The sequence below is a fragment of the Callorhinus ursinus genome, unplaced genomic scaffold (assembly GCF_003265705.2).
Source record: "Callorhinus ursinus isolate GAN/ISIS: 27379988/994484 unplaced genomic scaffold, GSC_fseal_2.0 scaffold43, whole genome shotgun sequence".
Lineage (NCBI taxonomy): Eukaryota > Metazoa > Chordata > Mammalia > Carnivora > Otariidae > Callorhinus > Callorhinus ursinus.
Window position 1 is genome coordinate 2,781,832 of NW_027397105.1, and position 11,612 is coordinate 2,793,443.

An 11,612-nucleotide genomic window follows, 5' to 3' on the forward strand; every position below is an offset into this window, starting at 1 on the left:
CCAAACCACAGAATAATGGGGGTAAAAATAAAATTTTAAAAAGTTGTTTCGAGCCACCAAATTTGGGGGGGGGGTTGTAACAACAGATATGGACGGTTTCCTATTGCCCTTAGGATAAAGATAATATTCCGAAGTGCCCGATAAGGTCTTGTGTGTTCTGAACTACTCATGTCTCCCATTCTGCTTCCATGCTCTCTTTGGACCCTCTAGCTTTGGAGAACTTGGGTGGCGCGCATGTTCCCTTCTGCACGCTTCCCCTAGCCCTCTTGCTTTCACCTTATTAACACCTGCTGATCCTTCACCGCAGAGTGCAGCCTCACCTTTCAGGTACCACTGTGGACTCTGGTAGCAGCCCGTGCTTGTCTCTGGACTTTGGACACCTGCAACTTGTGTTTGTTTGCTGGTTGTTTGTTTCTTTTTTTCATCCGGAAACTCCACAAAGGTTGTTCTGAGTCTGGTTTTGTTCACCACTGTATCCCCGTACCATAGTGGGACTCGATAAATAAATACTTGTTAAGTTAATGAATGAGGTGGGTGATAAATACGGTAAACGAGGTGTGGCAATGAACGAAGGTTTCTTACGAGGGCTTTACAAACAGCCTCTGAAGGTAATTCCTAAGAGGACTTTTTTCTTTTTAGCGTTTTGAGCAAGGGGGGAGACATTTCTATTAAAATAAAGGAGGAGTCTTCCAAAAGAACCATTTAAAGAGAATACTATTTTGAATTTATGAATTCGTGTATGTTTGTTGCAGACTAACTAACCACCGTTTAGTCATATATTTTACCTCCTTGTTTCCTCCGCAGTCTTGCAAAACGAGTGGGAGATGTTAGGAGTGGATGTAACTATTCATTAGTTGATCCGGGTTGGTTGCTAGCCAGCAAATGGCAGGCTGCTGGCTTTTCTCTTTTTGGAAATTGGTTTTTCGCTGCTTTCTCGGCTTCAGGATCGAGGAAGGGCGAGGATGAGTCGAAGGGAGATGGGGGGGTTGTATTTTAAGGAAGGCAGCGTGCATCCTCCCCTGTCTTGTGATCTTTAGAGGTTGTAACTTTCCATCCACTTTGTGTCTCAGGGAAATCAGAGTCCTTTGGGGGAAGGTTAGGGATCGTATCCGACATAATCACATTTGAGTCGGCTTTTCTGCTTCCCTTTTTTCCTTTATGATAACCCCTTTCCCTCCCCCCCCACCCCTGCATCATCTCCACCATAGGCCAGTTTTCATCTTACCTCTCCTTCCCCAAATCCCAACGCCTCAACCTCGCATCAGCCCCTCCCACGCAGCCACAACAAAACCACCCGGAGAGTGCCTTGGTCTACATGTGGGTATCAGGAAAAGGGAAATGAGAAGCACAGGAACGAGAACTGTGGCTAGTGTAACTTTAAGCAAAACAAAGGCAAGAGGGTCAGAGGGAGGAATAACAAAACTATGAAGCCAGATCTCTGGGCTCTGAGGGAATGCCGTGACGGAAGGAAGGAAGAAAACCGGGGACTGGGGTATCCGGGGACCTGGGTCCTCAGTGAGGGCGGTGACTGGCAGTGATTGGCAGCACGATGCCTTGGTCAGTGGAGAGAGAGCTAGCGCTGGAGTTTTCTAATGGCAGGGAGCTAGACGAGGGCCAGGTATCTGAGACTGAGGTCCTACCCTCCCAACCCCTGCAATTTCAGACACCGGGAGTGAGGATCAAGCTGAGATTTTATTTACAGTTCCCTGGGAGAAGTCTTACAGATGAGGGGCCGGCATTATTGCTTTAAGATTATTGCCAGGAGGAAGACTGCAGCCCTCCACTGCTAGGTAGGAAATCCTGCTCCAGGCTCAAAAGTCTATCCCCAGACATTTTCAGTCCAGCCCCAGGTCTCCACCATGACCTAAAGGCTGTCACCGTGTCCTGCAAAGCACAGCCCAGCTTTTCCCCAAGCCCGCCCCAATCGCTTTGCCAGCACACTTCCCTTTACCTGCGTCAGTGCTGTGTCACTGCATTCCCCGCCCCCCACCCCCTTCTCTGCAAGAACAAAGTATTGACACTTTTTAATTTAAGCGCCCCTCCACCTTCTGCTGGGAGGCAGGGTCCTCAAAGGGTACCGTTTACTTCCTGCCAGGACCAGCCTGGCTTCCTTTGTACAGAATAAGAGCCCCCGTGCCTTTGTCCCAGATGACGTCACTACTCCCTTATTAGGTTATTATCCCTTGATGACATCTCAAGGGCCACTTTTGAGGTAATGTGCAAGTTTCCTGTATCTGCCCTGTTTTTTGTTTTTGTTTTTTGTCTTCCTCTGGGCCTCGGCGATTAGGGGAAGAAGAGAAGGGAGGGAGCCCAAGGGGCAGAGGGGAGCCGGCCCGGTGGTTCATGCCCGGGATTAGCAAGAAGGCCTGGAGGAGCGAGCGCAGGGAGGCGGACGGCGCACTACTTTCCCTCTCGAGCCCCACTGCGGGGAATATGGCTTTGTTCATGCGCATCGCTACTCGAAGCCGGGACTCGTTAGGGGGCGGGGCCCCCCTGGCTGCGGCCGCGGCGTGGAGGGATCCGGGGCGGGAGGGAGGCGGCGGCGGCGGCGGCGGCGGCCCGGGTGTGGGTGCCTGCGCTCCCGACGGACTATTTCTTGGAAGGCGGCTTGTTCCCCAGAAGCCCGTCTATCTCCATCACCGTCTGCGGCGTCAGCTGGCTCAGCACCTGGAGGGGAAGGCGGTGGTGGAGGGGACAGTACGTGCTGGCTCGCCGAAGAAGGGCATGGGGTTCGGGGGCCAGGGAGGGGAGCAGCGCAGCGGGGCCAGGTGGCGGGAAAAGAGCCTCCCCCTGTCGCCCCGGGACCTCTCTGCGGAGTGAGCGGACTTTGTAGTGGCTGACCTCCCAAGCCCATTCCGGGTCGGACAGCTGGGGAAGGGGGCAGAGATGGGCTCTGCCTCTGAGTCCCCAGCTCACCTGCAGGGCTCCCAGATGTTCCAGCAGCTGCGCTGCACTTGACACCCCCAGCAAGACCGAGCTGACACCCTCGCTGCGGAGACACCACGCTGGGGCCAGAGGAGAGAAGAATGAGAACTGAGGGGAACACCCACAGTTCAGCACCCACACTTGAGGAGTGTCTCTGAGGAAGAGGGTCCTCCCTAGGGACAAACCAGTCTTGGGTTTGGGGGTGTCTGGGCAGGAGGTGAGCCCCACCCCCGCAGGGTCCAGGGCTGGCGGTGTCTCACCAATAGCAAGCTGCGCCACAGTGCAGCCCAGCTGGTGAGCCATGGGAAGAAGGTCCATGACTTTGGCTTGTGGCTGCTTCTTGCCACCCTCACTCTGCACTTTGTCCTTGAGCCACTGGTAGCCCTGGAGGCCAAGGAGAATCAGCACCACCCGGATCTGCCCAGATGGCCCAGTGCTGCCATCCTGAGCCCCCAGATCTCACCTTGATGGTGGCCCTGCAGGTCTCTGGGACTCGCCCCTCATACTTGCTAGTGATGAGGCCACAGGCCAGAGGGGACCAGGTGACCGAGCCAACACCTAAGGGCAAGAGGATTGGATGTGGGGATGGGGATCTAGGTGACGGACTGGCCAAGGGAAAGGTAGGGATGGGGGCTGCGAACCAATCTTGTGGTAGAGCTCTGGCAGCTGCATCTCCCCCTTCTCTCTCTGAAACAGATGGTGCTCGGCTTGCTCACACACTGGAGGAATCAGATTGAACTGTCTGGCCATGGAGTAGGCCTCCTGGGTTGGGGCGGGGAGAGACGGGGGGGGGGGGGGCGGAAATCAGAGCACTCTTCCCACTTTCTTCCACTCCCCCTCCTCCAGTAGAGTGGGTTTTGGGGTGGCCATGTGAAAAGGGGGGACCGGTCGTGGGACAGCGGGAGGAAGTGGGGTGGCACACTCACCATGATTTCTGCAGCTCCCCACCGGGATGTCCCCCAGTAGAGGGCCAGGCCCTGGTTAATGACATAGGTCATGGCTCGCACAATCTCTAGGCACACGGGAGAGAGAGAGAACCTCCCTGTCAGACCCCTGACATCCAGGGCTCTAGATCTGTGGGCCTCGGCCTGCCCCACCAAGAACCCCGGGCATCATCTCTGTGTAATCAGAGAGATTGGTATCTGCTCTTCACCTCCCCCCCCCCCCATCCAGGACCTGGGATCTGAGCCTCCACTGTGGAGGTTGGGAGGCCTCATGAGCAGGGACTGGCTTCCTGCTGAGATTTGAGGAAGTGCCGTTTTGAAGGATGGCCAGGGTGGGGGTGCTGCTTTTACCCTCCATGGGACTATTGGGGTCGGAGCGATTGGCGAAGACGATGTCCACGTATCCCAACTGGAGGCGCTCCAGGGATCCTTGCAAGCCTGGGGGAGGGGTGGGGGAGAGGAAGGTAAGTATTTCAGCTTCCCTTTGCTCAGGATTCAGACATTACCCCCTTGCCATGGCCGCCTAACTCCCAGCTCCCCTATGCAGAGCCTCCAACTCAAAGGTTCAGAGGACGTTCCCAACTCTTCTGGCTTCTCTACCCAGCCACTGTTCCCAGCCCCTAACTCTCACCCTCGATGATGTGTTTGCGGCTCAGGCCTCGCTCGGTTTCTGCCCTGCAGGAAAAGGGAAGTCAAAGATGAGGTGTGACAAAGACAGGGGAACAGGGCTGGCCTGGCGCCACGAGGGACTGGGATTGCACGGGTCCTCAGGGGCAGGCTGCAGACCCGGGGTGGCAGCCGTACCCACACCTCTCCCTCATGCACCTTCACACGCTCTCTGTAGCTCTCCCCAAATAGAGTGTGGCAGCCACTTACTGTCCTCCCCCAAAAATCTTGGTGGTGATGACATAGCTTGATCTCCTGGAAAAAAAGAGAGAGAAGCAAGAAAAGGGATTTGGGATGACCATTTCCCCAGCAACCCCTCCAAACACAGTCTCACCTCCATCCTTTGCTCTTGAGTATGTTGCCTAGGGTTCTTTCAGCCCTGGGAAGAAAGATGATGTCGGAAACACTGGCCCTTCCAAGGTGGATCAGTTCCTTCCCCTCCTCCCCACCTTTCCCTTCAACCCATTCCCTCTCTAGTAAAGCAGACCATAGACCAGGAGCCCATTAGGCTGTCAGCCTCATCCTGGACAAAATTAAGAAAGACTCCCAGAACTTGGGGTGTGATCATACACTTTTCATTCATCGGGCAAATATCAATTGTACATCAACTGCGTACCAAGCTTTGTTCAGGGTGTCAAAGGGATAGAATATGAGGGGACAGGGACAGACTAGTGAGGTTGGGAGGACACCCGTTGTCTGCTCTGGTTCCAACCATCTGCATAACCGTCCCCCTTCGTTGAGTCTCTGCAAAATCCCACCCATCTTCCAAAGCTTCACTTGGATTCTGCTTCATTTTATTGAAAATGTTCTCTGGTTGCCACAGTCTGTGGTCAGCCCTTCTTGTCACCTTCCTTAGCTCCTGCTGGCTCAATTCTTTGGCACTTAATTACGCGCTAACCTGTGACAGGTCTTAAATTGTTATGGCGGATGGTTACCGAAGTTTCCCTGTTCCTTTTCATATCTCCCTGTGTTTTCGGTTTAACCGCTTTGACCGTGAGCTGTGGGGGGGGGGGGGGCGTGTTGTCATCCTACGAGCAGTGTCTGCTCTGGGCTAGGCTCTGTGTAGGTACTTAGGTGACATGGACAAGTTCCGTGGAAGGAGGAGCCTCCCAGTTGAGCAGCAAACATGGCTATATAAACCCGTAATTGACAGATGGTGGGTCGGAGGGCGGTACAAAGTGCTTTGGGAGCTGAGGTGGGTGATGACCAACTTGGGGAGCTGGGCAAAGTCTTCTTGGAGGAGCTGACATTGGGCCAAGTCTTGAAGATGAGTGGGAGAGTTTGCCAGATGGGAGAAGAGGTGGGGGAAGGTCATCCTAGGTTTTGGCTAGGTTTGGGAAGACCCAGCGTGAAGCCATGGGTATGCGATCTGTGAAAATTCAGCCTTGTAATCCCCACATTGCGACACATAACTGATGCCCAGGATAGATTTGTTGGCTTTATTTTATTTGGACTGCCTAGAATGCCCTTTGGGCTCTACACTGAAGAGGGACTGATGTTGGGACTTCAATTCCCCTAGTGCGTCGGGGGCCCATTGGCTGAAAGGTTGGAACTTCGTGTTCACAGAGTTCCCGGGGTTCTCTAGAGGGAAAATAAGCCCCGATGTTCTCTTAGCCTTCCAGATGAAACTTGGTTCTTTCACCCCAGTCCTTACTTCCCCGCTGCGTAGACTTCAGCCGTGTCAAATAGGTTTACACCGTGCTCATAGGCCACTGTCAGCACGTCCTCTGCTGTCTAGGGAGGTGACAGAGATGAAGATCAAGCACTGGCCCCCAGCGACCTCCGTCTGCACTGCAGCCCCCCTGCACCTTGGCCCCGGCCCCACCCTCCAGCCTCAGGCCCGCCATTCCCCGTGCTTGTTGTCCAAACCCCTCGCCGTGTCTACTCCCCTCTTCTCTGGTTCCCTCACACCCCCTCACCCTGCTTCTAGGGCCCATCACGTATACCTCGTCCGAGATTTGAGAACCAAACGTGACCCAGGTGCCTGCGAGAGAGAAGCCAGGCATGTGACCACCATGGGGCGGGGGGGGGGGGGGGGCGGCAAGCCGCGAATGCCCCCTCCCTTAAGTCCTCTGCTTTCTAACTCACCTAGGCCAAGACAGGAGACCCGAAGGCCAGACTTTCCTAGGTTCCTGCAGGATACAGAAGCAGCAGGAAAGGGTGGAGCCTCCATTAAGGACAGAGATTATCAGCCCCCAGCTCCTCTCCTTCCAGAATCGGAAGCCCTCGGGTAGTTCAGTCCAAAGGAACTAGATCCAGTGGGCCTACTGAGTTGGGCAGTACTACGCCCCGAGCCTAAGTGACTCTGGAGACAACATCCAGAGCCTCTGTGGCTGGCTGCCTGGTTTGTGTTTCTCCTGGTGGGGTCTCATCTGTGTTTGAGTCATCGCTGGGATGCGTGGAGTTTGGGGTAGGGAGGAATGTGACAGGTCGATGGTGATGAGTTTGTGGAAACAGACCCGCAGATAAAGAATGCTCTACTGAAGGGCAGACACCGCGGTGGGAGTGGGTAAACCAAGTCAGGTTTAGGCACTCAGGCAGGCAGGGGTCCTTGGACAGGGGAGGCAGATGGGCCCTCAAAACGCAGGTAGGACACCTGAGTGGGGAGTATGACAGGAAAGGCCAGTTTTCCCTCTTCCCCCGTAGGCTCCCTCCACTTCTGTGGGCTTGTGGAGTCTGTCTCTGACCCAGAGAGCCCCCTCCTCCCGAAGTCTCCTCACCCAGGTAGTTGGCTCTGCTTCTCAATCAGGCGCAACACATGGAGAGATCAAATTTCTCAAGTGACAAGAGTCAGGTCCAATCAGTAACCTCGGCTCACTCCCAAGTAGGAGCCCCTCCCTCCCTCTCTTATGCAAGTTCTGAGAGCCCAGCACTTCTCTGAGAAAGTCGGTTACAATTCAGTCTACTTTCTCCACCAGGCCCCTGTCTGTCCCTCAGCATGGGGTTGAGAGATGTGGTCCATGCTTCCAAGAGCCCCACTCCCCTCCCCACCAAGAAAGGTTGCAGGGGACCTGGCCCTTGGGGCAGGTGAGGGCAGTATCTGGGTCAGGCATCCTGAGTTGGCCAGAGTGAGAAGCCGTTTCCTTCCCACCTGCCCCTCCCCCCCTTCCCAGGACACAGACCCAAGGACACTCCATCCCAGAGGGGGCCCCCAGCCTGGAGATCCGTGCATCCCTGTCCCCCCTGGGGATAAGGAGGGAAGCTCAGGAGCACCACCTGGCTCTGACCCGACCGGTCAACCTTGGTAAAGTTGATTTTCCCCTAGTCAGGGGTATGGACGGAGACAAAGAGAGGGACCAAGTAAGAGAGTACCCCGGTGATGGGAAGAAGAGATGGGATGAGCTAGGACCTTCTTAGCGAAGATTGAGGGGGTCCTGGCGGCATCCCAGGAAGCCTCAGGGGTCAGGAAAGGGGAGCCGATGGGGTGGGCTGCCTGGCCACCCCCATACCTGTATTTCATGCCAGTGCCTCTGCCGGTGCTCTCTCGGAGGGACCCAGCGGGCGCTGGGGGTCGGGGGACCAGTGCGGCCCGGGCCTTGGGGCCGGACCCTCCTTCCCTCGGAGGATTTCCATGCCCCCCGCCGACCGGCCCGCCATTACCGCCCCCGGGGCCCGGCCGGGGTCCACACAGACGGTCCTCACTGCTCCGGCTGCGAAGGTTCTGCTCGGTACACGCGATAGACACCTGCATGCCAACTGGCCAGGGCGGGAGAGGGGGCTTCGAGGGGGCGGGAGGAGTTGGGAACAGGGAAGCCCCGGCGCGGACGGCGGGGGTGGGGGGGGTGTAGTGGCGCGAGCCCTGGGAGAGCGGGAAGGCTGAGCAGGCTGCGGCGGGAGCCGCCAGGCAGGATCGGGCCCGCGGGGGCGGGCTGCTGGAGGTCGCGGGGTTTGCGGCGGGAGGGGAGAAATGCGGGGGGCGGCACGAGGGCAGATATTCGGAGACGGGGTCCCTGGCGCGGGGAGGAGGAGGGGGAAATGGGTGAGGGCAAAGGTCGAGGGCGGTCCTCGGAGGATAGGGACCTAGGGACGAGGGCTGGTGGTGAAAGAGAGATGCCACCTCAGCCCAAACCGCAGCGGGACAGCTAGGCTCCCAGCAGCGTCGGCAGCGGGCCCAGATCATCAACATGCAAGCACCGCCCCCTCATCTGCATAAAACCGCCCGCCTCCCAGCCAAACACGCCGCTCATCTGCATAAGCCCCGCCTCCGAAGGCTCCGCAGCTTGAATAGTCTGTGCGTTTGGAGAAGCCGGGAGGGCAGAACCTGGGAGGGTGATTATCATACCCCCTGGGACCCGCAGCACTTCGGCCTTCTTCCAGCAACGTGGTTTTCAATGGGGGATTATTTTGTCCCCTGGGGGGTCATGTGGCAAGGTCTGGCGACATTTTTGACTGTCACAACCGGGATTGGGGATGCAGATGTGCTATCAGCAGCTCGTGAGTGGCCGCCAGGACAAAATGCAGGACAGCTCCCCCTGCCCCCAAAATGTCATTGCAGACGGTCCCTAGTTATGGTTTGACTTACAATTTTTTTTTCATCTTTTTGATGGTGCAAAAGCAATAGACATTCAGTAGAAACCGTACTTTGAATTTTGTCCTGGTCTAGCAATATACTGTATGATACCTCCTGATGTTGGGCAGTGGCAGGGAGTCTCAGCCCCCAGTAAGCCCCTGGATCCGGAGTGTAAACCACCGATACACTTATTTTTTTTACTCTCAGTACAGTATTCACATGACATATTCAACACTTTATTATAAAATAGGCTTCGTGTTAGATGACTTTGCCCAACCATGGACTAATATAGTATTCTGAGCACATTTAAGGTAGGCTAGGCTAAGCTATGACGGTTGGTAGATCAGGTGAATTAAATGCATTTTCGACTTATATTTTCAACTCACGATGGGTTTATCTGGACGTAACCCCATTGTGAGTGGAGTAAGATCTGTCACTGTTGAGAAGCCAATGGACAAAGCCTCTTTACAGGCTCACGGGACGTGGCCACCCTGGTTCATGCCTTTGTGAGTGGGGTAGGACCCCGACGGACCACCCAAACTGACAAACTAACACGCTTAGGCTGCAGAGGGTGACAAAAAGTTTATTCTGTACTTTTGCAGCATCAGGTAGGGTATAAAACTGCAAACGGCCTGGTTTGGAGGTGTACAGATTCCTGGAGGCTTCCTTCCTCGGACAGGGAGGGCACCAGGGTGGGCTTTAGGCTGCTGCCCTGGGAGGGCTGCTGGGCAACAGGAGGGGGCAGAGGGGCATGCAGCGGGGGCCTTCATATGAAACAGGTTAGGAAGGGCCCCAGGCAGACAGGGATTCTGCTGAGGAGTGAGGTAGGGTGCTTCCTTCAGCCAGCCCGGGCAGAGAAGAAAGGCAGAGAGCGGACGTAGGAGTCCAGCCGGGAGCGGAAGAGCTCACTTTGCACAGTTTGGCCCAGTGGGCACAAGGGATTCTTCACCACCAGCTCCACATACAGCTATGGAGGGGAAGGGTGTTAGAGCCAGGCTTTGGACACTTCTTGTTTTCAACCCCAAACCTAGTGCGACCTCAGGGGTGTGCGAATGCACAAGGATCAAGGGCTGGGAGGCAAGCCTCCCTGAGGAGAAAGTGGTGGTGTTTCAGGACCTAAAGAGTCCTGAGAAAACTCCTGACTTCAACAGGGCTACGGTACAGTACAATTAGGGCAGGGAAGCTCAAGGAGTCTTGAGGCTCTAAGTGGCCATGGCTGTGGAGGAGCTTTTGGGGAGGGAAGGGTCCCGGGAGCTGGCACTGACCGCACTGTAGATATGATGCAGCACGTCTCGGATGGGTCCGACGCCCAAGTCGGTGTTCATGACAACCTTGATCCCAGTGGGCGTCTCGTAGTAATGGAGTTTGTAACGGCTAGTTTGGAAGGCCAGGAAGCCGTCCTTCCTGCAGAGATGAGGAGGACATTAAGGAATGGGAGCATAGGGGCACCTGGGTGGCTCAGTCGTTAAGCGTCTGCCTTCGGCTCACGTCATGATCCCCGGGTCCTGAGATCGAGCCCCGCATCGGGCTCCCTGCTCCATGGGAAGCCTGCTTCTCCCTCTCTCACTCCCCCTGCTTGTGTTCCCTCTCTCGCTGTGTCTCTCTCTCTGTTAAATAAATAAATTAAAATCTTAAAAAAGTAATGGGAGCATAATCTCTTCCATTGAGATACTTCTGATCCTGTCTAGGTCGACTCCCTAAACATCGTTCACAGGAGCCTGATTTAGTAAGACACCTCCCACCTCCACTCCTCAGTTTAGCCCCTGCACCCAACCTCTCCCCCTTCAGATCTTCCCCTTCGCCGCTCAGGCCAGCTCCAGCACTCTCCCTCCAGACTCAGCCTCTCTTTGTCTGTCTCCTTCCCCTCTGTTGGGGGCAATGTCTCTTCCACTCCACAAAGTCTCCCCCGCCCCCCAAATTCCCAAGGCCAGCCCTCCTTCCCTCGGCATCCCCTCTGACTCAGCGTACATGTCTAGCGGGGACATCTTGCTGACAAAGGAGCGGATAGAGAAGAGCATCCCGTACATCAGCTTGTACTCCTGGAGGGAGAGGGACAGAGTTAGCTCTTGGTTGTTGAAGGAGACGGGATAGGGGTGGGAACCAGACGGGGTTTGGCTAGGAAGGGCTGGGCTGGGACCATGTGCGTTTGAGATGCGAGGTCACCCGGACTGCGCGGGGCCCTCTCGTCACCTCTTCTTTGGGGATCCCCGCTTGCTTCTTGCGGTGCCACTCGCTGTAATGAAGGCACACTCCATTCCGGTCAAACAGGTACAGGTTGTGAACAGTCATCTGCAGGGCAGAGAGCGTTAAGCCTCGCTCCCCGACCGCCCACACTCCGGGGGCTCCAGTTCCCGGTCCCTGACTCCCCAAGCCCGGCAGGAACCCCTCCCCCGGACTCACCGGAACTGCTCCTGGTGCCCGTCACTAGATACTTCCGGTTTCCTCGGAGCCCCGCCCCACCGGCTCCTCAAACTGCGGCGGTGGGACAATAACTCCGCCCCCTGCCTCCCTCAGCCAGTCCGTGCCGCCGGCGCCGCGCACGCGCGTCTAGGGCTCCCGGGCTCCAG

General features: G+C 56.1%; 2 protein-coding genes across 3 annotated transcripts; both read right to left on the reverse strand.

Annotated features, from left to right (window-relative positions):
* Positions 1–1,673: 1,673 nt before the first annotated feature.
* On the reverse strand, positions 1,674–8,591 carry KCNAB3 (potassium voltage-gated channel subfamily A regulatory beta subunit 3). Of its 2 annotated transcripts, none has more exons than XM_025864287.2 (14): positions 7,985–8,591; positions 6,624–6,667; positions 6,482–6,519; positions 6,190–6,269; positions 4,870–4,914; positions 4,746–4,790; positions 4,501–4,544; positions 4,221–4,307; positions 3,852–3,937; positions 3,567–3,687; positions 3,389–3,483; positions 3,186–3,309; positions 2,917–3,005; positions 1,674–2,667 (listed from the first exon to the last, which is right to left on the reverse strand). In XM_025864287.2, exons 1-14 carry the CDS (start codon positions 8,224–8,226, stop codon positions 2,590–2,592), a joined length of 1,218 nt encoding a protein of 405 aa, XP_025720072.2. In that variant the 5' UTR covers positions 8,227–8,591; the 3' UTR covers positions 1,674–2,589. The 2 variants fall into 2 exon arrangements, with proteins under 2 accessions (XP_025720072.2, XP_073737603.1); XM_073881502.1 differs by having other exon boundaries at positions 6,455–6,519.
* A 1,021-nt stretch (positions 8,592–9,612) lies between these two features.
* TRAPPC1 (trafficking protein particle complex subunit 1) lies at positions 9,613–11,585 on the reverse strand. The gene is made up of 5 exons (XM_025864369.2): positions 11,446–11,585; positions 11,236–11,334; positions 11,014–11,084; positions 10,311–10,449; positions 9,613–10,012 (listed from the first exon to the last, which is right to left on the reverse strand). Exons 2-5 carry the CDS (start codon positions 11,332–11,334, stop codon positions 9,884–9,886), a joined length of 438 nt encoding a protein of 145 aa, XP_025720154.1. The 5' UTR covers positions 11,446–11,585; the 3' UTR covers positions 9,613–9,883.
* Between the last annotated feature and the right edge of the window lie 27 nt (positions 11,586–11,612).

What these genes read in the sequence shown, in the direction of transcription:
- TRAPPC1 (XM_025864369.2), bottom strand. Translation starts at nt 11,334, where the DNA reads ATGACTGTTCACAACCTGTACCTGTTTGACCGGAATGGAGTGTGCCTT. An exon ending in CGGGGATCCCCAAAGAAGAG is followed by an intron (nt 11,085 to 11,235) that starts GTGACGAGAGGG and finishes CTCTCCCTCCAG; the next exon opens with GAGTACAAGCTGATGTACGG. An exon ending in AAGATGTCCCCGCTAGACAT is followed by an intron (nt 10,450 to 11,013) that starts GTACGCTGAGTC and finishes TCATCTCTGCAG; the next exon opens with GAAGGACGGCTTCCTGGCCT.
- KCNAB3 (XM_073881502.1), bottom strand. Translation starts at nt 8,226, where the DNA reads ATGCAGGTGTCTATCGCGTGTACCGAGCAGAACCTTCGCAGCCGGAGC. An exon ending in GGGGAGCTGCAGAAATCATG is followed by an intron (nt 3,688 to 3,851) that starts GTGAGTGTGCCA and finishes GCCCCAACCCAG; the next exon opens with GAGGCCTACTCCATGGCCAG. An exon ending in AACATCTGGGAGCCCTGCAG is followed by an intron (nt 2,668 to 2,916) that starts GTGAGCTGGGGA and finishes CTTCCCCTCCAG; the next exon opens with GTGCTGAGCCAGCTGACGCC.